Source organism: Malurus melanocephalus, unplaced genomic scaffold (assembly GCF_030028575.1).
Source record: "Malurus melanocephalus ecotype Western Australia unplaced genomic scaffold, MMel_1.1 scaffold_33, whole genome shotgun sequence".
Taxonomy (NCBI): Eukaryota; Metazoa; Chordata; class Aves; order Passeriformes; family Maluridae; genus Malurus; species Malurus melanocephalus.
Genome location: NW_026623265.1, coordinates 3,359,882 through 3,384,227, shown reverse-complemented (window position 1 = coordinate 3,384,227; position 24,346 = coordinate 3,359,882). Strand labels below are relative to the sequence as shown.

General features: G+C 37.9%; 1 protein-coding gene across 6 annotated transcripts in view; it reads left to right on the top strand.

The window, feature by feature from the left end:
- Window positions 1–24,346, top strand: part of UTRN (utrophin) — a 348,477-nt gene that overhangs the window by 222,830 nt on the left and 101,301 nt on the right. For all 6 annotated transcript variants that reach the window (XM_057364021.1, XM_057364022.1, XM_057364019.1 and 3 more), the window contains 2 exons: window positions 6,158–6,330; window positions 11,487–11,643. In XM_057364021.1, coding sequence (XP_057220004.1) covers window positions 6,158–6,330; window positions 11,487–11,643 — 330 coding nt within the window. The remainder of the gene's footprint in view (window positions 1–6,157; window positions 6,331–11,486; window positions 11,644–24,346) is intronic.

Here is a 24,346-nt window from a genome sequence, read left to right as displayed (position 1 = left end):
TTTTTTTCTCGTTTCTTTTAACAAGCTCCCCTCCTCCTCCCCTCTTCATCTTTCCCTCTTATGATTCCCCACACACCCATCCTGTCCTTCCTGAGGTGTTCGCTGCCAGGAGAAACAGCGTTATGACAGTGATCCTGGCTTGTAAGCTACTTTCAGCTCTCTGGCTTCATTAATATATGTTCTACAGAGAGAATGACAAGCGCTGTTACTGTGGTCGTAATGCAGAAGCCAGATGGCATTCACAGAAGCTCTCTCGGCACTCCCTTCCTATGCAAAAGCAGAGTCACATTACACTGCTATAGGCAGGGCTGCTTTGGCTTTGTTCAGTCATAATTATGTGACTGCTGGAATTAGTATTAACACATTTGTGGTGCCCCTCAGATGGTGAGGCTGTGCYGTGCACTGGAGCCACAGAGGTTGTTGAAAGCAGGCTGGCATTCTCAGCCTTCCTGTAAGTGCAGCATCATTCTTTTGATAAAATGAATCTTTAACCATGCCATATGTCACCTCTTACAGTACTATCCACAAGGCTGAAGTAAAAGTGAAGACAACTTTTTAGAAACTTGAGGTGCTGGTGTAAGACTTTTGGTAATAYAAGCCTTTGAAATTAGAAGTGAAAAATGTCCCAAAATGAGTTTTCCCCAAAAAAAGTACTTTTTTTCTCTTCATGAAATATCTGAGAGCTTAAGAGGTAATTAAATTTGTCTTATCTACACAAATTTCTTTGTAAATTGCTTGATCTTACACAATAATCACAGTGGTTGTAGTGATACTCAGTGTGGTAGGACACTTGAAAGAGGTTTAATGTTCATCTTCATACAGACTTCTGGCGGATTTATGATAATAGCACTTCTACATAAAGGTTTTCAATAGGTGCTGTTCTTCTGGATGTGAATTCATTATGAACCGATTGCTTAACAGCAACTGCTACTCCAGGCAGTCCTCTAAAACAGCAGATGGGATGAGCCTTTCTAAAGGCATGACTGATCTCTGACATGAGAGAAGTGAATCCCTGGATGAGATTTTTTTAATGATCTTTTTACAAGGGCATCACTTTTTTCCAGCTACCCCCAGCATTTTTAAGGCTGAGACCARTAAAAGTCCAGTAACCCTTTCACGATGGCCACCTTCATACACCTCTATCATGCCCTAATTCTTACTCCTTCCTAAAGAGTCATGAGAAAGTGAAAAGCTCCTAGTAAAGCAGAGGCTAAAACCAGTATCTGACACAGCAGTGTTCCCAGAGGCAGTTGGCAGCAGCAGGTAAAATGTATCTGGTTCAAGATAAACTAAACAATCTGCTATTGAAAAAAAAAAGGTCCATTCCTTTGCTACCTGCTGTGAGACCTCAAAGAACAATGTTCAGCTGTTGTYTGTGACATGCAGTTATCTCCTTTGGTTGGCACTGATGTTTTTCTTCCAGCTGTCCCAGCTGGAAGATTTTTCTGCAGATACTTTGAGCAGTCATCCAATTTATTCCTGACCTTTGAAAGAGGCGAGTGCAGCATTTCTACAACTGTGTCTTTGCTGATTTGAACGCTGTCAGTGAAGGCAGTGAGTGGTCATTTTCATTGGACTTGCAGTTCTGTGCACCTGTTCCAGTCACAGGTGTGATTTGTATTGGGTGGAAGAAGTACAAAACTTTTCTGGCAAAAAAGCCTGGAAGTAACCTTTGCTAGGGAAAATGCAGTTTTTCAAGCTGTCTTTCATTTATGAAAAGTCAACTTCAACCCCACTAATYCCTTTTAAGATTAACATCTGGTTCGAGAGCCACAACAGATTGTCTGTCTTTGGCTTGTACCTGGGGATTAGAAGTATGTAGCACTTGTGTGCCAGCACAAAGCACTGCCAGTCTCATTTGCACAGCATCAGCATGGTACCTGTATGTCCATCTCTTGCAAGCCATATGTGGTTTGTGTGGCATAACTTGCCATCACTGCTCTGTGGTCAGATGTTTATGAAAATTTAGYGAAATTCTGTTTCCTAATAAACACAAAAATAATTGGAGGGTAATGGAGAGTTTTGCTGTATATAGTGGGTTTAAAAAACATTGTAGTAAAAYGTTGATGAATCCTGTCATAAAACCCTCTGTGAAGTTATGATTTGATACAGAATGCTGTYGACTTTTTTCTTGAGAGACTTAGTTGAGTATTGTTCCCTATGTGTAAAAAAAGTTTGAATAAGAGCTCTTGATAATAGAATCTGTAATACTGTGGGAAAATCTGTTTATTTCTCTTACAGAACRAAATAACTTCCCTGGTTTAGTTCTTTGTATTATTACCCCAGCAGTTTTAATACTGAGAATTCAATAGTGTAACATTTTGCATATTTTAAAATACATTGTTTCTTCCACTTTAATTTGACTGTTGAGTTTTCTTCCACCAGTTGTGTTTTTATTTCCAACAGAAATCTTTGAGCCCTATAAAAAGGGAAATACTTTGCCTGTGTTGCTGTCTTTATGGGTATATTGCCAATATAGACAAATGAAATCAGAAAAWATGTAGTAGAAGTGAATCTGTTAATAGCTGAGAGGGTTGCAGAGTGAATTAGGGGCCCTCTGGACTCATCACTTAGAAAAAAAGCACTAAATTGCCTGTCATCATGGAAATGATGCTGGTTTGGCTTGGAGGTTTTTGCCTTTATAAAGTATTGATAGTTTCCAAAGAACAATTATACCTAATGTTGTGACTACTTTTAACACATCTTTGCAGTCTGTAAGGGGGAAAGCAAAGTCAAAAGTTTAATAGCTGGTTGATCTTGGAGCTGGACTCCTAAGTTTGGTTCTGTTCCTGTCTTTGTCATATATATCCTCTTTTACCCTGGTCATGCGACTCCAGTCTGCCTTTGGGCTGCTCTGGTAGCAGCTTCAGAAGGGAGTCSATTATGTCTTTGGGTCCTTTTCAGTATTGCCATGCTAAGTGGCACATATTTATGCATTCTTTAAAGACACATGCTCTTCAGTTGTCATCACATGATAATTTAGTATTCTATTTGATAGAAAATAAAGCAAGAAGTAGATTTCTTATTAAGGAGACAAGGTTTAAAATCAAATTCAAACGTGAAATGAAAGCTTGAATCCTGCAGGGAGAAAGGTAAAGAGGGAGAGAGGCAAAGAAGTCAAAGAAGATTCAGAATGAAAATAGAATTTTGAAACCACCAGACCAAAGTGGAAAAGACCGGCAGCAGTTTGGTCTTAATACCTAAAAGAAATTTACGGGAAGTGGCAAGCTTCTAATAGTCTGGCCAGGTTTAAGTCTAAATGCCAGTCTAGTTTTATCTTCTCCTTTCTGCCTTTCAAACTTTGGAGCCTGCACCTTGATTTATATATAGCATGAATTCTTTCCTCAAAGAGCTCTCTTTTAATTTAGGGCATTAATCCTGCCAGCAGTTGGGCATGTAAACAAATATGTTGACATCATAYAATAAATTATCAATCCAGTTTAACAGGTAGGTGCACATAAATATTTGCAAAATTAGCAAAATATGGCACCCCTAGAGTAGTGCCTCAAAAAATTAAGTTGATAAAGCAAGATGTTTTCTGTTTACAGTGTATTTGTTTAGGGTTTTTTTTTTTTTCCTGTTGTGTTTTTGTTTTGTTTTCCTTTTCTCTCCCTTTTAATTTTTTTTCACATGCATTGGGAGACCACTCTGGCCTGGATCCCTTTAGCATTGGGCTAAGAGCATTGATGGTGTTTCACAGATATATCCCTCTCTTTCTGTGGCAAAAGCAACACTATTTTTTCCCTCTTCTCCTGCATCCTCCAGTCTGTTGCCCCTGTGACTCTGAATATGGGAGCTTCTGTGTTATATAGGGAAGTGTTTGCAGTTTCTGCTAAAGTATTGCAAAATTGAAACTATATTAACTCTTACTAGAACTAATTCTCATTGAGGCCTGAGCAGGCATAATCAACTTTTTTCATCCCATTTTTTGCCACATAGAGGACAATTGAGAGTTAAAGACTTCCCACCTCATGCTGTACTTCTTCCTTGTGCACACTGATGTGGGGTATGTTACTTGAATTTCTTTCCATCTTTCCTTTGAAGACTGCGATAAACTCACATTCATTAACTTTATAAATCTTCTTGGGTTATCCATCAGCTGGCAGTGCTTTGTTGTTTTTTTTTTTTTTTTGTTTTTTTCCTGGAAAACATAAATCACAAAAGAGGGAGAAGTTAATTATAAAGCTTTATTCTTTGAACTGGTTGTCTCAACATGTGTGTCGCTGATGGGACTCAAGAATGTGAGCAGCAGATTTATTGTACCTTAATCAATGTAACATGATTACTGGAAAATGCAAGAATCGAAACCCATTTTGAATGAAACATTTTTGAGTGTGTATGCTGAAGAATCCTCTCAAGTAAAATAAAAAAATGCTTTATGAAGGTTCTAGAATGACTTAAGTTTACAATTTATAGTGTGATTGTAGAATGGGAAATTAGAGATTAGTTTGTTTTCAGTGAAATTGTCTTTGGTCACTTTGAACAGGCAAAGACAAGTGTTTGAACATGACCAGGCTTTTGTAGCACAGGTTAGCTGCATTAGAATTGTAACTGCTGTGTGTGGTTGTACCTCCTGCTGTGGGGGATTGAGATGGGTTTCACTGCACCCACATGCGTGTTGGAATTGTAAGGGCAGGAGCTGCAAATGTTGTCTGATAAGCATCTAACTCAACTGATGACTATGCCATCTTATTTGGGTTGGTAATCACCAGACCACTTCCATTTTTTTTTTCCTTTTAAATGTTATTGTTTGTATCTGTGTTTAGAATGGTGATTTTTATCAGGTTGTTTAAAAGAGASCAAAAGTGTGCTTTCACCTGCTCTAAAGGAGTCAGTCTCAGGGCAAAGTCACATAGCAGCTCATCTGGTGAGACAGAGCTTCACCAATGCCTCCCTCCCTCTCTCACCTCTTTCCCCAGTGGCCCATCTCTCCTCTCTTCACTTCACCACCTGTATTCTGACTTTTTTGTTTTCTTCCCTGACTTAAGAAAGCTTTCGTGCTGTCTCAAACTCATGTCTGCTTTTCCACTTCAATTTGTAGATGTGCAAGCAGGAATACATCTTTAGGATGGGGAGGTACCAGAGCCCTCTCCTTTTCTGCTTCTGGGAACAGATGGTGATTACTGAGGAGTTGATTGGAAGAATAAAAACCTTTAAGGAATTTCAGTTATTTAATTTCCTCCTTTGCAAAGAAGTTTATTTACATCTGCATCAAGTTCCTGTCATAATCTTCGTTGATTAATCCTATTGAGGCAGCCAGTACACCTTCTGGCTTTCCAGACATTTACATTGCTTTATTGGAGTATACATAGATGTATGGATGCTAGAAAGCATTGACGGTATGCAGGAAGTTTTGTTTGCTCTTATAATGTGTTTTAAAAATAATACTGTGTTCAATTAGATGAAGACAACATGTGTAATGTGTTTCTTGAGGCAGATGGTAGATGAGAGAATAAAATGTGCTTAATTTCTAAGGGGAGGAGAAATGAGTCAACTGAATGGAAATCACAAGCTTTTCTTCTTTTCAGTATTTACTATGAAATTCAGATTATAATACATCCTGCTATTTGATGTCTACCTCTCCATATATTTCACGCCATAGTGTATAGTAGTTTAATTGTAGAAATGGACTTGTGGTTGCTGTAGCCATTTAGCTGCAGTTTAAAAGGGAGAGATTTTAGTTAAATGCTTTCATTACATATGGCATAAAATACTAGATAGAGGCTGGATTTCTCTGGTCTGTGTAGAGTTTCTGGAAGGTTTTGCTTCAAAGAAGAARGAGACAACAAAGCCAAGGCTGAATCTGTGTAATTTCTGGAAAGGAAATGAGTTCTAGTGCTTGCAAATGCCACACTGTGTGAAATGTGTGGGTGAACAGTAGACAGTTATTTACCTTCAGTGCTACAAACACAACCTTGCAGAACTTGGTGTTTATAGTTCTATTTCCTTTTTCACAGCCTCGGATGACTTTCAGATTCCTTTTCTCACACTTAAGAAAGCTAGACTTTTTACAGTGACGTTAACAGGAGTGCAGGTTTTCTCTTCTGCMTCTTTTATCAGAGCCACCCAAGAAAGCTGGAGTACCTGCTTTGACCTAGTGTTTAGGAGTACTAATTACAGAACTAAGATGTTTGAACTTTTCTTGCGGGTATTTCAGGACATCCAAGCTGAGATTGATGCCCACAATGACATCTTTAAAAGCATTGATGGAAACAGACAGAAAATGGTGAAAGCCTTGGGAAACTCTGAGGAAGCTGCTCTGCTCCAGCACCGGCTTGATGACATGAACCAGCGCTGGAATGACCTGAAGGCGAAGTCAGCTAACATCAGGTGAGTAATGAAAACATCAGAGTGTGAATGGGGCACAGTTCCTGTCTTCTAAGAGGTTTGATAAATATGACCACAGCGTTGAAGTGAAATATCTGTTCTTTTTCATGAAGGACCGCTGAGTGCAAACATAAAAATTCGGTGAATTTGTATACCAGGTGGGCTTAACTGCATGTTCTTTCTCCAGAGCTGCACAGTCATACACTGATCTTGTACCAAAATTTTCAGAAAGTACATTGAGTCTTTTCTTATTGTAAATCAATTGCAGTGTCAGTGAAATAATTCTGCAAATCTGCAGTTACTTTGTGGAAAAATCAGGGGGTTGKTGTTGGTTTTGTTTTTGAAATTAGTAAGTTTATGGGACTTGCATCTTAAACGTCTTGATTCATTTGATTGGTATTGAATTTTTAAGTTGGTGCTCTTCAACTGAGAAATGTTTTAAAGTACCTATTAATCAAGGAATGCATTTTACAGTTTTTTGACCCTGTCTGTGCCCAGCTAAAGTAGTAATTATTAAATCTTTGTGATGTCATTTTTGAAATAGATACTGCCAAAATATCTATTATAAGATTCATAATATCTATTATAAGATTCATTAATATGAATCAAATTATACGTGGAAAGGAATTACATAGAAAATAATATATAGAGCTTTTAATTGCTACTGCTTGCTTATTGGTTTATAAAACTGTTCTTTTAATAGAACACAACAATGTTAGGCATTCATATTAATTTTCTGAAGGCTGGAAAAATGATCTGAGCTTGAAATTTGGGCACAAGAGTTGGAATGAGTGAGACATGGGGGAAACTGTGAAATTTGCTTTTCATTTCTGGTTATGCCATCACTAACCTGCTGAACAATTTAATGAAACATGTAAATCAGCTCCGTGAAAGTCCACAYGCAGAACTTGAACTCAAAGAACCAAGCAGTTTGGTGTGCGGCCTTGCAGAGACCGGCCCCACCACATATGCAATTCAGTGCAAGAGCTGTTAAACCTGGGTTGTTGTGAGCTCTATTRCAAGTCTTTGGGAGAAAAAGGTGACAGCATGCTCTTAAAATAATGGCTTGTCAACTGTGGATTCCGAGCAAGAGCCTGAGTTGCTTGGCCATTCTTGGGGCTGTTTGTAATTTGGGAGAAATTGATGGCCATGAAAAAGGGCCTTCAAACCACTTACCCTSTACAGCTGTGAGTTCCAAGACTGCAGTACAGAAAGACTGATTGTGCAGTCAGTGCTCAGAAAAGTGGGAAGATGTACTTTTCTGAGTACAGATGCATCTTTTCTGCATAGATATGACCTGTGTATCCCACCAGGCAGCATTAATGTTGATGCTGCTGTGCTGGTACCTGCAGTGCTGCAGAGCYGCATGTCACTTGAGATGAGTGTGGAAGACAGGCAAGGGAGAGAGTACTGGTGCAAATCTGAGACAAGTAAATCAATCTTTCAGTCACTACTGAGAAGAGTGTAGCATTTCTGAATTCATATGTTTTGCTCTGTTCTTTGATTGACGTTCACTTTTTAACTTGTGCAAGAGTCCTGAAAGCCTTCATAGGGAAATAACAGAGCACAGAACTGATATGGAGTCTATTTGCCTTGAATTTTTGCTTTCTTGGTGTATATTTTTAGAATGATCAATTGGAAAGCAAAACCAATGATGATGGTTGGAATGAGTGTAGTGAGAAGAGCATGTAATTGTTAGATGCTAGGACTGAAGACTGAAAATAYTGATGTTTTCATTACGGGTTTTAGCTTGGGATGTTGCTTCTAAATTAAAGTTTCTGTAAGATTTTTAGAATATTTTCAGGGAAGGTGCACATTCTGATTATGCTGGTTTTTAGTTGCTGAAAGTGTTGCTTTCCCAAATAGAGATAGTAGGAACTTTTCTCATCACTTCAGTCCTCAGGGCTGGTGTAGTTAGTCACTCTACTTCCTTGCTATGTAACTAAAGGGAGTTCCAAGCTGGAAAAGCAACACTGTTGTGGCATATTTTTAAATGCATCAAAGCTGCTTAAACCTGTTCTTGTATTGTCTRTGATGCTGCCTCTGAGGATTGTATCTCTCTTCTTCCTTTTTCTCTCTTTGTTATCTTATTCCCCGGAAGAAAACAAAGCTGCAGACTTGTGGAAGTCTGCTTTAAAAAGCCACATGTTTAAGGGAAATTCTTTTCTCTTGGGGCAGGAGGTGTGAGGATGTTTGTGTTTGGGGAGGGTAGAGGTAAAAGTATGGGAGAAATGGAGRAGGAGTCTCTCTATGTTTAGACCACCCACCAATCTTTTTTTATTCCATGTGTTCCCTTGTCAGTCAGCGGGAAGAATGCTACCTCCATAGCAGAATCAAAAGTTGAGGAGGTTTCCAGCTGTGAAGAGAATCTCTGAGGGTCAACAGAAGGGGAGTTGTGTCAGAGTGGCTGTTTTCTGGAGGATGTTATTCAGCATAGCGGGGGGAGGGAGGGTTCCTCAGTCTGATCAGTTGGATGGGAGGGARTGTCTCTTTTTCAGGTTCAGCCAGGATTCCCTCAGGAGTGCTTTTGCATACCAGGTGGTTGATGCTAGTGAATATTCATAATCCAACCCATGCTCAAAACCAATCACCTCTAATGAYCTCTGTTTTGATCAGAGCAGATTCTTAAGCCACCACTTCACCTGGTAAATCCCWGAAATTGCCAATTGATTTGTCGTGTGAGCACAAACACATGAAGCTTTGTTTGCAGGTTGTTTATCAGTAGAAGTACCAGTTCCAAAACAAAGGCCAGAAATCCTGGCTCAGAGAACAGAGAAGCCCAAGAAACATTTCAGAACTTCTGCATAGTTTATCTTCTGTCTCTGATAATGTCTGCATGACAAATGTAAACGTGATACTAAAACTTTACGCTGATTGCAATTTGAAGCATATCTTGACTTGCTTGCTCCTGTGCAGCATTTCCTTTGGTTAGGGTTTACTCAACGTGTGTTTCTTTGCTCCTTACAATTGAATGCTTGTATCTGCTCTTCARCTGCTGCATCTTGCTTTCATTTTCAGTATTGCTTTTGATAAGATTAAAAGGGTAATTTCTGGAAGAATACAGGCTGTTGTGATGAGTTTTTAGTTTTTCCCTGTGTATTTTTTCCATTTGATTCTTTCCATTCCCATTCTTTCTTTGGGAGGTTCGCTCACTTAGTGCTCAGTGAGAATTTTTGAAGACCCTGCTAGTGTAGTCCATTTCCTCYCCAGCCCTTACTGCTCTACCCCTGCAGGATTAACTTGCACTGGACTTTGAAACCATGTGCTACTGTTATTTTGGTATTGACAGTAATTTGGCATGCACACAAGTACTCAGTGTTAACTTGCAATGAATTTAATGTGCTATATAATTCACATTAATATATTTTTTCCCACTATTAATATTATTGCATTGTGTGCTAAATAGTGGTGGGCCACCCTTAAATTGTCCTTCAACTAGTTTCAGTAGTCTTTTCCCTCCTTAAAAAACTCCAATTGATTTTGGATACAAGAATTCCATTGAATAATTAGAGCAGAATCTTGAAGCCTCAGAGAGTGCCAGTTTTTAGAGATGAGAGCTGCTTATATGTGCTAGAAACTGTAATTAGTCATGATGAATAGAGATTTTGCTGTCAAATGGATAGAAAACTATAAATCTGAACATTTTAATTGTAGTTGATTTTTTTTTTTTCACCAATCACCCTAGTGAGAGRCATTCCACTCAGAAGCTGCTGGCCTGCACACCAAGGCCTGCAGCAACAGCTTGTTTGTAATTCCAGTGTAGGTCAGGATGCTGACTCTGCTGTTTAGGCCTGAGCTACARGCAGCTGGTTGCAATTCAGTGTTGAAATAAAGGTATCAGTGAGAGCAATAAGGGACAATAGAAACCATAACACAAAAAACTGTAGGCAGTAAAATGTCACTTCTAGCAAGTACTTAAATTTTAAATTTTTTTCCGAAGTGGTTACCTAAAGTGTTTTCCTTCACAGAAGTAARGGAGATTAGATTCCTCTACCTAAAGGCAGTTGGTTTATCCTTTTCAGAAATGTGGAATTTTTTTTTGCTTTGCATTTCCCTCCTCATACACTCTTATTTGACCTCTTTATTGATTCCTTTATCCTTGTGTTGGTGRTAGATCTCAGTGTGGCCAGACCTAAGCTTGTGTTGGAGTTAACCTTGCAGCACATCATCCCTTCAATCCAAATGTTGTCATGTCAGTCCCAAACATACACTCTAATGCCGTTTGAGATGATAATACAAGACAAGGCAGGTGAAAGKGTCAAGGCCTGAGTCACAGTGAATCAGAAAAAAGAAGATAACCAACAGTGTGCAAAATAGGAAAGGGAATAGAATTTAGTTCATTCATCCATCAGAAGCAGGGCAGGAGCTTGCAGAACTGATGTCAGACTACATTGTAAAGCATTCAGCTCTACTCCATGACCTGTGAAGAAACTGGTTTTTGCTGACACAAATTAGGTCCATACTAGTCTTGAATGATTCCATAATATAAAATGACTGCAGTAAGAAAGGGGTAGCTCGTCCCTSTTGAAGATTTCTTTGCATCTTTTAGGCATTGCAGGGAGAAGACATCAAGCCAAGGTATTTCTGAAAATTATAGAAAAGGATATTGTGGAATTTGATTTTTTTGGTTAATTAATTTGGGGAACAGATTCACTGTATTAATTCTCTACTAACTCAGCTAATACATCAACTAAAAATGATGTATTAAATAACCTGTGTCACTGATTGATCTATTCAGCAGCACAGATTGTTGATCCCTGCTGGTAGAACATGCTGKTTTTTTGCTTCTGGAGTCAAGGTCCTGGCATGAAAGAATTCAGTTTTGCAGTGCTTTATGATGCTTGTGCTTGTTTTACAACAGTGGTGGAGTCAAAACAAAACTCAGGATATTGTTATGTTTCTTAGACATGCAGTGTTTGAGGTTTTAGATGAGTTAAAGCATCAGGTATGTATTTCTCTGTGTTTCCCTCTTTCTCCTCTACTTATTTTGATTTGCTGTTCAGTGTTTTGAGGTAGAGATTTTTTTAAACATGAAGTTGTTTTTCAATTATACATTTGAGTAYAAGTCTCATCTTACTGATGGAGTAGTTTTGTTTATTGTATTCTCACATTGGTTTTGCCATCCAGGGCTTTAAAGATGCTCTCATGCTGTTTCACAGGGCTCACTTGGAGGCCAGTGCAGAGAAATGGAACAGATTGCTGACATCACTGGAAGAGTTAATCAAATGGCTGAACTCAAAAGATGATGAACTGAAGAAACAAATGCCTGTTGGAGGGGATGTTCCAACCTTACAGCAGCAGTATGACCACTGCAAAGTAAGTTGCTTAARCTTTATGGATATGCTGCTGTGAATTATAGAATGAAGCCAATTTTTTACAGAAGTTACKAATGCTTCCTAATGACTAATTTGTAGAAAAAACCTCTGGGTCTCCACCCATTTTGCTTACCCGCCTTGCCCAGTAAAGTGTAAGTAAGATATGCTATAAAATTTAATTTAAGGATTTCAGAGGCACATGCTCAGTCTAAAACAAGTTGGGTTTTTTTACTGTTTCTTGATATTTTTGGAATCCTGCTGGGGTGGAACTGCTTTACTCTAAAAGTTAAGGGAGGYATACAAAAGTAAGAACTGAACAAGAATCATGAAAGCAAAGTTGAATGTAAATTCAGTARAATTGTGAATAGTGGCTTTCTATGTTTTGCTAAACTTGCCAGTGATAGCAGTCTCCTACCCATGCAGATTTACACTGCAAAGATGACTCAAAACTATTCTAGAGAACTAAAATTTACCTGTGCCTTGTACTGTTGTAACTATAGCATGCTGTTCTAGTTTACTGGTTTTGCTTGCCATGTTCTGGTTAGCACATGGTAGGCTATCAATTCCTAAGTACATCTTGACAGTTAAAAACTCTTGTTTTATTTTTGACATTTCCTCATTCGTCTAGAATACAGTCTATCTCACCAATTATGATCAGTAATCGAGTGAAGATGTTTTTGCCATTGGAAAAAATCATTCTAGTAGAGCTGGTTTCATCTTGTTTGTTGATCTGTGTGGTGTAAACCGGAAAAGAGAACGAGTGCACCTATAAAGCTAATTGCATGACAAATATGTTCCTCTCTGCCAGCAACCCTGGTATCTTTTCTGCTGTGGTGAGGGCAGAATTTGAGTTTGGAAAAGCTTACTAATACACAAATTCTTGGAATACTGTGGGGTAGTACAAATGGAAAATATAGTCTATATAGAARAATATAGTCTTACATGAGGAGAACTTTTGCAACTTAACTCCAAAATAGAAGTGCTTAAGGAAATCTGCATATGTTTCTCCTTAATATACTATTTTAAAGTAAATTTATTAGCATAAACTCAGGAACTTTTTGTTTCTTGAGAGTTCATCTCTTCCTAATCCACTTAAACAATCATGCTCTGTTTGTAGGCACATCTGCTGTGAATTTTTTTATAATGATCAAATGGTAGATTACTAGTGCCAAAGAGCAATAAAAGGCTGAATSAGAGCCAAATATGATTTTGAAGCAGGTCAGTGGAAGGTGATAGACTTCTACAGCTCATTTTCTAAATTTAGTTTGTGTCTTGTACATTACGGTATGTTCATGATAGTGGCAAAATAATACTAGTAGTGTCTCTCATCTGAGGAACTCAAATTGATTAATGAAAACGGGGTTTTATTCCGAAGTAGAAAAATTTAGTAGTAATGAAGCTGGATGGCTCATTCAGACCACTAGTGAACTGCAGCAGTGTGCAGGAGAGAGCAACTCTGGGTTGTTTAATCCTTGCCCTTATGTCTAAAGAAWAACTGATATTTTGGTATGTGTCAAGGTTAAGACTCTAGTGAGTGCATTTGGGAGCTTTTGGAGATTATTATTCCATTTTTCAGAAAGGCAATGTTCGTGCAATGTTACAGTGAGTATTGGATGTGGCTGCCTGAGTCAAGTATTTAATATGAGCTGCATTAATGATCTGCAACAGCACGAAGTTAAAGCAATCCTGAGCATCACTTTATTTTTTATATACCTATGCCAGCAAAAGTGCAATATACACTTGCAGATATTTCTTAGATGATGTCTGGTTGACTATTTCCTAACAATTATTTTATTAGGAGGAACCAAGAGATTCCCATATATCATGAAATGATACTGTGCTATACCAARTATGAATTATTAGCAGGTGGCATTTCATATTCTGTTGAAGTGTTGCTTGTTAGATATTGCCAGAAGGAGAGCTGAACCACAGCTGTCTTTTGGCTTGATTCTCATGGCAATGCTTCACTGTTCTTTCTTAGCAGGATCTGTTCATTCCTTGCTGAAGTTGCAGTTTGCAAATAAACTTGATCAAGCTGAGAAGTTGTGTTTTTTTCAGATAGAAAGTGAAACCTGAAGAGGGGGAAAAAATCCCCAATGAAAAGCCAACACAATAAACCTCCAAACTTGTTAGAAGTCCTTCTGCTTCCTCAGCAAGGTTAAGTGATCGGCTGTTGTGGTTAGGATGTTGGATACGGACATCCTTGGTTGAGGAACACAAGTTTTATTTCCTTTTCAAAACATTATGCCAAAGCTGCCCTTTCAGTGGATTTTTTGGTAAACTTTGTGATTCTATGTTGTCAGTACYCTGTGCCTTGGAGTGGGTGTTGCTGGCTGGTATCATTTGCTTCAAGGTGCTCCATTTTTAGAGTAGATATCCTGTGTTGACCTGGGAGTTTTCAGTTGGGATTTGAGATGTAACAYTATCAGAAGAATATTGCAGAGATATGACTTGATTTCTCTTGCTTCAAAGGATACTCCCYTTATTTCACCCATCACAGCCTGTTCTGGTACTTTTTAAAATGCTTCTTTGCCCATGCTTCTTCAAGCGTTAAACCTCCTGAACATTTCATTTGTAAGATTTATTTTTAATTAAAGGGTTTTTTTATGATCCCTTGTTGAATATCAGCAGCACCACATCAGCTGACCTTGAAAAGGTTCTCCCAAGTCTCTTTCTGTGTGCCTCTGCTCTCCTCTTTCCTTTAGTTTCCCACCTAGTGTAGCTTTGAAATTGTCTTCATGCAAATTACATTTCAGTGCCTCACTTTGTTTCTACCACTCTGTGACTCATTTTCTCTTATTTCTGACTCTCCTGCCTGATCTTGTCCTTGCTGGCTCTTCACAATATAAGTGGTAAAATAGTGGCCCATGCCCTGTAGGAAGTGCCCTCATTGATAGTCTCATCTCCTTCCCTCTATTTTTTTGAGTCCTCATGTATTAGCATCATTATTTTGCCTCTGCTTACTCAATAATTTCTGGGTTTAGTACTTTTTTTCCYCCCTCAGGTACAGAAGATGACTTGTTTGTTTCAGCTTAATGGCACTAGTTCTGTTGCCCTTTCCCTCTGTTGGTATCTCCCTCATTCAGTGCTTGGCTTCRGCAGTGCTAGATAGATAAGTACAGTATTATGTGACAGTTTGGCTTGGCTCACATTGTTTGGGTGCTACTGAGGTCTGTTTGGACAGGAGGAAATAAATGGTTTGCTGTTTGATTTTTTTAACTTGTTTTTGTTTTAAATATTGTTCATTCYTCTATGCTTTAAAAGCAAACATTACCCACAGCAATGTTGATAAATTGAATTAGGGCTACAGATTTAGCCTATATTTCCCAGATCAACAGAAATCTTCCAGAATGTGTCAAATGCTTGTAAATGTTGTTCTCTTTTTTGTGTTGCTCAGCCAAGCTTCCATCATCTCTAGTAACTCATAGTCCTATCACGTACTGAATGCTAAGTGCAGTCAAACGACGAGTGCATCTASTCTGGGTGTTGAGTGTTGCTCTGTGTGTTGCAGGGAGCAGGGTGAGGCAAAGGTTAAATAAGTGCATGGATTTCTTACTTTGATTGTTCTCCAAATTTCTTTGCCCCTGAGAATGGGTTGTGGAGGAAGAAGTCCCAAGAGTACTGGAAAATGTGGGRCACTGAGAGGCAGTTTAGAAATACCTGAGTTGAGAAGTTGTTCTTATGGAGTTTACCTATAGCTGAGTCTACATTCATGCTCCAGAAGTGTAGGACACAGCAAATGGTTTATAGGCAAAAGAACCTGAAGGCACCTATTTTTTCAGTTTATTGATAGTTTTTTTTTTTTCCATAATTTCAGTTTCTCACTGTTGCTAGATCTTAGCTGCTCATGTTTCCCTTTCATTCTGTTTTTTACCAGTCTTCCTTATAAATATTTATCTAGGACTTTTAAATTGTGTGATGCAAATTTTGATCAGCTGCATAGATCAGGGAAAAAAACCCCCACACCAACTCATGAAAACCAAAACCACTATCCCACATCCGTTCCCCCAGCCTCTATCCCTTGAAAATCCACCCCTATGTGCATCTTTTAATATCCCAGAAAAGAAGAGGTGTAAAAACATCATGAAAAACCAGGACTGGCTTTGTGCATATGGAAATACCTAGTGTACCTTGTGTGTGTAAGAGGAGGCAGCACAGATGCTGATACCTTTGGAGAGGGGCCAAGAACTTTATGTATCTCACTTTTCCACTGGAAGAGTTTCTGACTAGCTTTGTTAAAGTGTGCTTTTACTAAAATACARAGACTACCTAAAAGCTGTACATCATTGCGGTTTAGATTTCAGAGAGAGAACCAGGACATTTCAAATTAAGCAGAAATGGGTACCCTCTTGCATAAATCCTGTTGGCATGTGTCTGCATAAATGAACAAATGTCTAGCTAATGCTAAATAATGCATGCATCTTGGATCAAAGAGATGCTTAACTTAGCTTCATTTGAGCTCAGAAAGAATTGGCAAAAGACCTGTGAATGTTTGATTGATAATTTTATATCTGTGGATRGGTCATTAATATTTTAGATACTCTTCAAACTTTTTGGGGTTGCTGTCTATATGTTTCATGTTTCAGTCTTGTTTTGTTAAAGTAATCAAATTATGAAAGTTGTAGTATTTCTTTCTATTTTACTTAGCTATTTTCACTTAATCAAAAGTGTTAGTGTAGCCAACTGGAAACTACTTTCTACGTGTTGTTATCCCTTCAGGGTGCCTGTAATTCTGTTTTTCTCTTTAACAGAAGGAAAAGGCTTTGAGGAAAAAGTATTTTTTCTGGCCTTAAAYCTTTTTTTGCTCTTTCCATTTGCCGGTCTGACTTCAGGCAATGGGCTTGCTGTTAAATTAATTCCTACTTAATTATTCCAGATTTGTTTTTCTGGGATATTTTCTCTGTTAAAATCTGCTTCCATGTTAGGATAATAAATCTAAGAATGAAAACATAAGCRTTATGGTATCCTTTAGGCTGTGCTCTTGATTATAGCCTAGAAAGAGCTTTATTAATTTGTTATTCATCACAAGATATRAAGTACACAGAAAATCTGTGCTGCTTAGAGGTGATCAGCTACGTTGGTTGGTCACTTATTTGGTGGTTGCTGAAACACTAATTTTGAGTAAGATGTAAACTATGAGGGTGTGAGARAGGAGAATTTAAGTGGTCCATGGTTGAAAGCTGAAGATCAGTAACAGCCTTTATGTTTAGAGGTAGAGCTGCAACTTGGTGTGACAGACAAGGATGTGCTGGAAGCAGGAGCTTGAACAATATGTACCATGCTGCTGTGAATTGTCTCTTTGAAATAAGGATTGCTACATGCTCTGTCGAAGAGGAATAGCCTTCCCAATAGTCAGTCAGCATTACTGAGTGGAATGAGAGCTCCTTAAGTAAATTTGTAATGGATAAGAGTTTTCTAAGAGCTCTTGAAATGTTGCATATATGAGAATCTTGTGTGTTGATTATTGGTGAAAAAAATCCACTRTTGTACTATACCAAAAACTTGTACTGTACAAGGACAGTACAGCTCACTAATATTTAACTGAGACTGTTCTTTGTGGYGTGTTTAGAAGGAAGAGGTGGAAATTGTGGGTGGGAATGTTTTGTCACAGGAGAGGAAGAGTGTAGTTAATGCCTGAAGTTAAATGAGGGCTCTCAAGTGAATTGACTTAAATCCTTTGTTCACTAAGGATTTACTCAAACTGATTTCTGTGTTACATAAATGATTCAGGTGTGTGTCACTGCTCTCCTGGGCTTCTTCTCCAGAAGAATGATGAGTAAACAAAAGCATGGCACAAAGAATGAAGTGTTGAATTAGGATACCACTGCAGTGTATTTTTAACTTTGACAAAAAAAATTGTATCTTCTGGCTGTGTTTCATCTTGTTCCCAGAAGTGTGGTTGTCTTGCAATAAGTCAGGAAAGTTTCAGTGGATCAGTACTTAAAATAATAAATAACCTGGATAATGAAAGAACAAATTATTCTGTCACTAATGCAAAGTAAAGCAGGTTGTCTTACTGTGGAAAAAAMCAATTCCTAAACACTTTTCCAGTACAACAAATAAAACATTTCTATGGGGTTGCCTTTTTAATGCTATCGTTGTGATGTATAAAGCTCATGCTGCYCTTTTCTGAGAAACAGTTGTCTCATTTGTTTTAATCAAAGACTTCCATATAAATTTTTAGGACCTCATTGGGTCTTTTTCAAATCACTGAATAAAGGAAGATTTGTAGATATCCTCAAGTATCTGAGAGGTCATTCTGACATTACTGTGGAGGTGAATGTTTGTGTCACAAATTAGGCTTTCATGCACAAAGTGCAAAGCAATCAGCCTTTCTGTTTGTCCTTAAAAGGCTGCGATGAGAAAGTGCCTGTTTCTGTGGTATCTTTTTGTTTCACCTCACAAAAGACTAGTCTGGTTCCATCATTATGAGTAGTAGCCCATCTTCAGCTAATGAAATGTTGTGACATCTTGATGCCCTGGAATGTAGCAGACATCTGTTTCACTCCTGTGTCTTGAGCTGCAATACCATGAGTGGCTGTGGCCTGACCTTCAAGGGTGAGCTATGAGCACAGCCAATGAAGGTGATGGAGCACAAACATATTAGTGACTGATTTTTAATCTCTACCCATAGGACAACTGCTTTATTTCCTCAGCTGCCTGTGTTGTTCATCTTGCTTCTTCTGTCTATATCCTTATGGAGGTGAAGTGACTGCCACTGTTCGTGACACTCAGGATGAAGTAGCATCAATGCTTGATACTGTAGTAGAACAGAGGATTTTTGTTTTCTCCTTTCTGATGATGCTCAATACTTCATTGACCCTTTTTTTGTTTGCAGCAGTGTGTTAAGCCAATTATTTCAGGGACCTGTCAATGAAACTCCCAAGACTTTTTTTTTAAGCTGTAACTGCCCAGAAAAATGTTCAGGGATTTCAATTTGTGTATGTTTTCTTTTAAGATCAGTTAGTGTTTTAATTGCATTTTAAAATGTTGGGTAGTACCTGAAACCTAAGGACAGTATGTCAACAGATGAGCTCCCTCACTGGATCACAGAAATGGACTGGTACAAGGAAATGACACAGGACATTTCTCTGAATGCAAATATTGTTTTTTGCTGAGGTCTGTTTTTCCAAAGGCAGAGAGCCAGGAAAAATACATTGGCATAGTCACAGTGAATCTGTTTTTTCAACTGGAGAGTGCTGCTAGAGAGCCACAATATTGCAGTGTCCACTGCCATATTTTTTTCAGGRGCTTTCATAGCCTTTATTAGATAGAGCTGAAAACTGTTTGTCCTGCTCATACCTTTCTCATTTTGACACCAGTTTGAGATTCTTTCTGTACAGTCACAAAACCAGCTCAGGTCTCCTTGATTTCTCTGTGGTCTGTTTTGATAATGGGACCAGTGAGAAGAAACATGCTCTCTTTAAGAAGGCTGTCCAGTTGTCATTCCAGGTGTGGAATGGATTTTATAGGGATTAATGCAAATCTTAAGAACCTTTTTATATAACTGACACTTTTCCATATGAATTTTGTGCAAATGCCAGAGAGTTTTATTTCCTTTCGTCTTATGTTCTCAGTGGGCAGAGTCCCCTTTGCATCACTGTTTTGGAGAAACTGAACAGAGGCATTAGTTTATGATGCAATTCTTAAATGTGCAGTAAGAGAGAGTCTGTTACCACTTTAAAATCCTTCTGAAACTGACTGCATTTGTAGACTGGAACTGGTGAAGAATCTATTAAGAGCATCTTAATCTAGATCCTTCTTCTTGCTGCTGCAGGCAGACTCTTTAGGGTAGAAGAATATTTATTCCAGTTAACTCCTGAACTGTTGGATCCTCAATCCCTTGTTATTACAGTCAGTAATCCACCTGAGGAACATCAGCAGTAAATTGGAAAAGTTGTGTTTCTATGGSAGCCACCCACTCCTCTGTTTTCATGCAGATTCTAAAGATTAAAGGCTAGGTTTCAAAATGTATGTACAARCTAGGGGAGGGGATGGGATTCCGCTTTTTCTTACACTTTTTTGTTAGTTTCCCAATTTTTGTTTTGTTGCATCTCTAGAATGCAAGGGTAGGTATTGGTTTAATGGTCAAGGTAATCTTGCAGGAGATATTTTATTCTGTTTTGTTACCTTTCCAAGAACACTTAACTATAGCTAATAGCTGTTCCTAAACTGTTACCATACATCTGTAGCTTCTGACCCGGGTTTCTATGAATTTCTCTCCTCCACGGTGGTTAGTCTGTGGGGCTGGGAAATTGTTACTAGGAGCATCTTCTTTTCTGAAGTTTTGGTCTTTCAGCCTTAGATGCCAAAAGGTGCTAAACCTAAAATGATGCTTAAAGATCTGAATCTTTCTTTTTAGGGAAGCTGCTGGAGTTTATGTTTTTGCAGGAAATGCATGTTAGCAAAGTGAGTTCAGTGTTGTGCTTCAGAAAGGCATTATATTGGGTCTAGGGTTCCACTTCTATACTTTGAGSTGCCAGACATCCTTACCACTGAAAGATTTATCCAGGGTTAGTTCTTCTGGGGAAAAGATGTTTTTTGGGTTTTTTTTGTTTTGTTTTKTTTTATYAGATTTGGAACCTGAATGCTCCTCTTGTGAGGCCAGTAACATGATTAATTTCCAGTAACATGATTAATTTCCTTGTGTCATTTGAAGTATCATCAGGAGTTGTCTACATCCGAAGACTTGGGGTAGCCTGAGCTTCAGCGTTAAGGTACAATTCCTCTGTATAGCACTGTGCCTGATAGGTCTGCAGTGTCTGCAGTCATTCCTCAGAGTTACTGAGATTACTTGGTTTTAATCACTAGGTTACTGAATTCTATTGAGCATGGTATTATTAAAGATAGAAAATATTTGCTTGATGAGCTGGCTGTGGGTTGTGGGGTTGGATTTCTTTTTTTAGTTTATCTTGGTTTTGGGGTGGTTCTTTAGGCACCTCATTCTGGAAGGAGTGCAGTGTTGTCCTCACACTTTTAGTAGTAATGAGTTATTTTGTGTGCTTGGTTGGTCGTCTTGTAATTTACTCCYCTGTAATGTGTGAAGACTGTTTCAGAGCATCCTGTGCAAAACCTATGGTTTCTCGAGGGTTCCTTCTATCTCGTTGTTTAATGATAATGTAGCATTGTGTCAGGGCTAGTGGTGAAGCTACTGTGTCCTAAAGTGGCTTTAAGCACCCTGTATTAATGGAGGCGGAACTTTGTAGCCCACTGTGCCAAATCGACAATACAAGTGCAGTAACTTTTGTGACATGAGCAGCCTCTTCCGGTTCTGCAGTGAATAAAGGTCAGCCTTAATTCTWGTTTTTAGTAGTCTAAGATGCCATGCTGTTACAGACACATGACTGTGCGAATGCAGCTGCTGTTGGTTATCCCCATATCCTGTTTCTCTGTAGGACAGGTTTTGAGGGGACATGGGAAGCTCCATAGTTSTTCTGAACTTCTAGGCAATGGGGGCAGTTCTTTAAATGAACAGGCATAGCCTGAGAGAGAGTGGTGAGAGAGAACAATTCAAAGGTGTTCCCAAGGAATTTAATAGCTGCTGCTAATATTAAGGAAAGTGTTTGATGATAGGATTTTAATCTTTGAGACCTTTCTTGTTAAAAGAATGTGTAAATGAAGAGAAAAAAMATCTCTATGTCAATGTTTGATGGTGTAACACAATATGCCAATGATATTTCCTAGTCAGTTTTATAATATTGTTGTCAGCAATTTTCTGTTTGCAAACAATATTTATGAGCTTAAGAGAGATAAATCATTGTTCTGATACATTTATTTTCCCCTTTATTTGAAGCTGGATTGAATTTTACRCATTATGACTGTACTACTAAAGAATTTTTAGCTTAAAAGTCCTGATATCATTGATAGAATAGATTTTAAAACCTCACAGATTTCCTCTCCCTTGAAACTGTTTTGCAACATACATACTTGAAGAATTTTAAAAATATGAAGTAAAATATTGTGATTAATGAAAGGACCATGCTTATAATTTTGTAAACTGTCATTAAAAAGGTATACTTTATAACTGTGTGATTTACTTGGGTCAAAATTTAAATTTTCAGTACCAACAGAGACTTGAATGATTGAATTGAATCATTACTTTTATTAGKGTATTTTTCATTAAGTCAGTGTAACAGGTCAGCAGTAATTTAATATTAGCACTAATAGGAGAGAGAATAGTAAATGAGATAGCTTTAAAAAATTTACTGGAAAAAATACATCATTTTTCAGTTATATGTTACTGCAGGTCATCTAAAATTTCTTTTCACCTTGCTCTAGATTTTATAGTCTATATTTATTTACCTTTGAATCAACCTGATATGAAGTCTTTCTTGTTTCTTTCTATTTTGTAAGTAACAGTGACTTGTACATTTTTTCTTTTGTGGTTCCAYCTCTATGAGTGATGGATCTGCCTCAGAAGAGACAGGCTAGAAGCATTCATGACCTTGAAGGGACAAGGTTGAAGCCAGGGAAGATACCCTCCAACTGAACAAAATGCTAAAATTGTAACATTTTGATGCCCTGAAAGAGTAATTGTGAAGATATTTTTAGCATCAAAAAAATGCAAGGGAGGGGGAGGGTGTAGTTTTTAGATAATTTTCAATGGTATCTGATAATTTTATCCTGTGCATGTGTTTCTTCTGTCTCAAGTTTTGAAGCAGGGGGATACTGAGCAATCCCTGATGCTGACATCAGCGCTGTGGTCAGCACCTGTCATCACTCTGGGCAGGGACGCTTTCAGGAGCYTCTGTCACTGATACAGAAACATGTCCCCAGGCTTTGACAAAAATGTAGACTGGTACAAAGCAGTCATGCTTGTATGTTGAAAATTACTCATTTTCAGYAGGTCAGCCTCATTTGGGATGATTKTCTGATGATCTTGTATTCTTCTGTATGATCATGCAGATAATACCTTCTGACATTTCTGGCTGCTGCAAGATTCTTAGTCCACTGAGCATGGTTGCTTGGCTGTGGTTTCTCAAACCCTTTTTTCACCTGTGTCTTCCTACTTATGCTTTTCATGCTGGTGGTGCAGGAACACTGGAAGAGAAGGAAGAAGTTTTTATCTTAATGCTAGATCCTTAAAGGAGCAGCTAGTGGTAAACACAGGACAGTATATAAAACAAATAAACAAACAAGACCCCATGGTATTCTAAAAACAAAAGTACTTCTCTTGCTGGAGAGAAAATTAAAGAACAGACACAGGTCAGATGTGAATCACATTTTTTAATGCTCTTCTGGAAAGAAAGCTTGGGTATTAAGATGATGTGTGTGGTCTGAAAATCTGTACATCTGCAAGTAAACCTTCTTACTGCATTTTGGTTATACTTGTAGACAAAGTGAAGAGGTCTCTAAGAAATCAATGACTTCAGAGTTAAAAGCTCTGCACCCTGTTGCTAAGTGCATTATAAATTATCTAAATACAATAAATAAGTGTAATTCCTTTACTTTTTTTTTTTTTTAAATCTGTGTACACTTTTCACTAAGGTTTCTGGGGAAAGAGAGCAGTATATTGGTGTGTTGCTGCACTTGCATGCATCTGCATGTTTTCAGCTTTCTTTTTAAATGGCTTTAAATTGGCAATTTCCATTTCTGGGAAATTGTTGCAGATGTGTTGAAATATTCTTTGGCATCCGGTCACTAAAACCAGTTCTAGTTCTCTGTTTTAAGACATTCCATGTGTTCTTAGTCTTATACCTTCCTCATTTTACGTAGTGCTCTGCTTTTCTTTTTTGTTTTGCTAGCTAACTTTGCCATGGTATAGAGCTTCTTTCTAAGTATTGAGGACTAAAAGTAACAGTTTGGTTCTATGCTTTTTTTTTTGTTTTGTTTTTGCTTAGTGAGAAATTGTTTGTTGTTTCAAATTCTGTTTCTAAAGAAAAAGAAATCCTATTTAATACGTGCTGGTTCTTCTATGTGTAAAATACTACAATGTTTTTACCTGAAGAGCTGCAAAGAAAAGAGCCTGTCATACTGGAGGAAAAAAGCAGAGAAAGGAAATGAAGTAAATGAACATGAGTAATAAGTCTGCCTTGTGATCTCTCTGTTGTGTCCTCCCTATRTTGGAAGGTATTTGTAGAGTTGAGTTAAATGGTCCTGCTTCACAGAAGTATTCTTTTAAGTGCTAGAATTTTTCTCTAATTGACCCCTAATCACTGTCAATTATATCAAATGACTTTTTACTCATAGGCAGAAAACCACTGTATGACCATGTAGTCATACAAAAAAAAATGGCTTATGACAGCATTTGCAATAAGGTCCCATAGAACCTTTTTTTTGTTTTTTTTCCAACTTGACAATTAATAGAATTATTTTTAATCAAGGATGTGGTTTATGTGAACAGCTTACTATTAAATTATAAGAACTTAAAATGGATAAAAATAAGGCAAACTTACAGTGGATAAAAATAAGGATAAAAAAACTTTTTTCTTTATTGTCCATAGATATTTGCAGAACTTTGCCTAGATTATTTAAATATCAGTCTTTTTCTACTGAACCCTAAGCAGATTGTTAAAATCGAACAAACTTCATTGGATCGAAAGAAGACACAGCCCTGTAACCAGGTGCTGGGACACTCCTTGGAAAACATGAACAATTTTCAAGCAGGTTTACCCAGTGTTTTTTATTAACATATGCATACTGAAACCCAGCAGTGTTTTAATTGTAGTTTCTTATTGGTAGGATTTTGGATTGTCAGAAAGCAA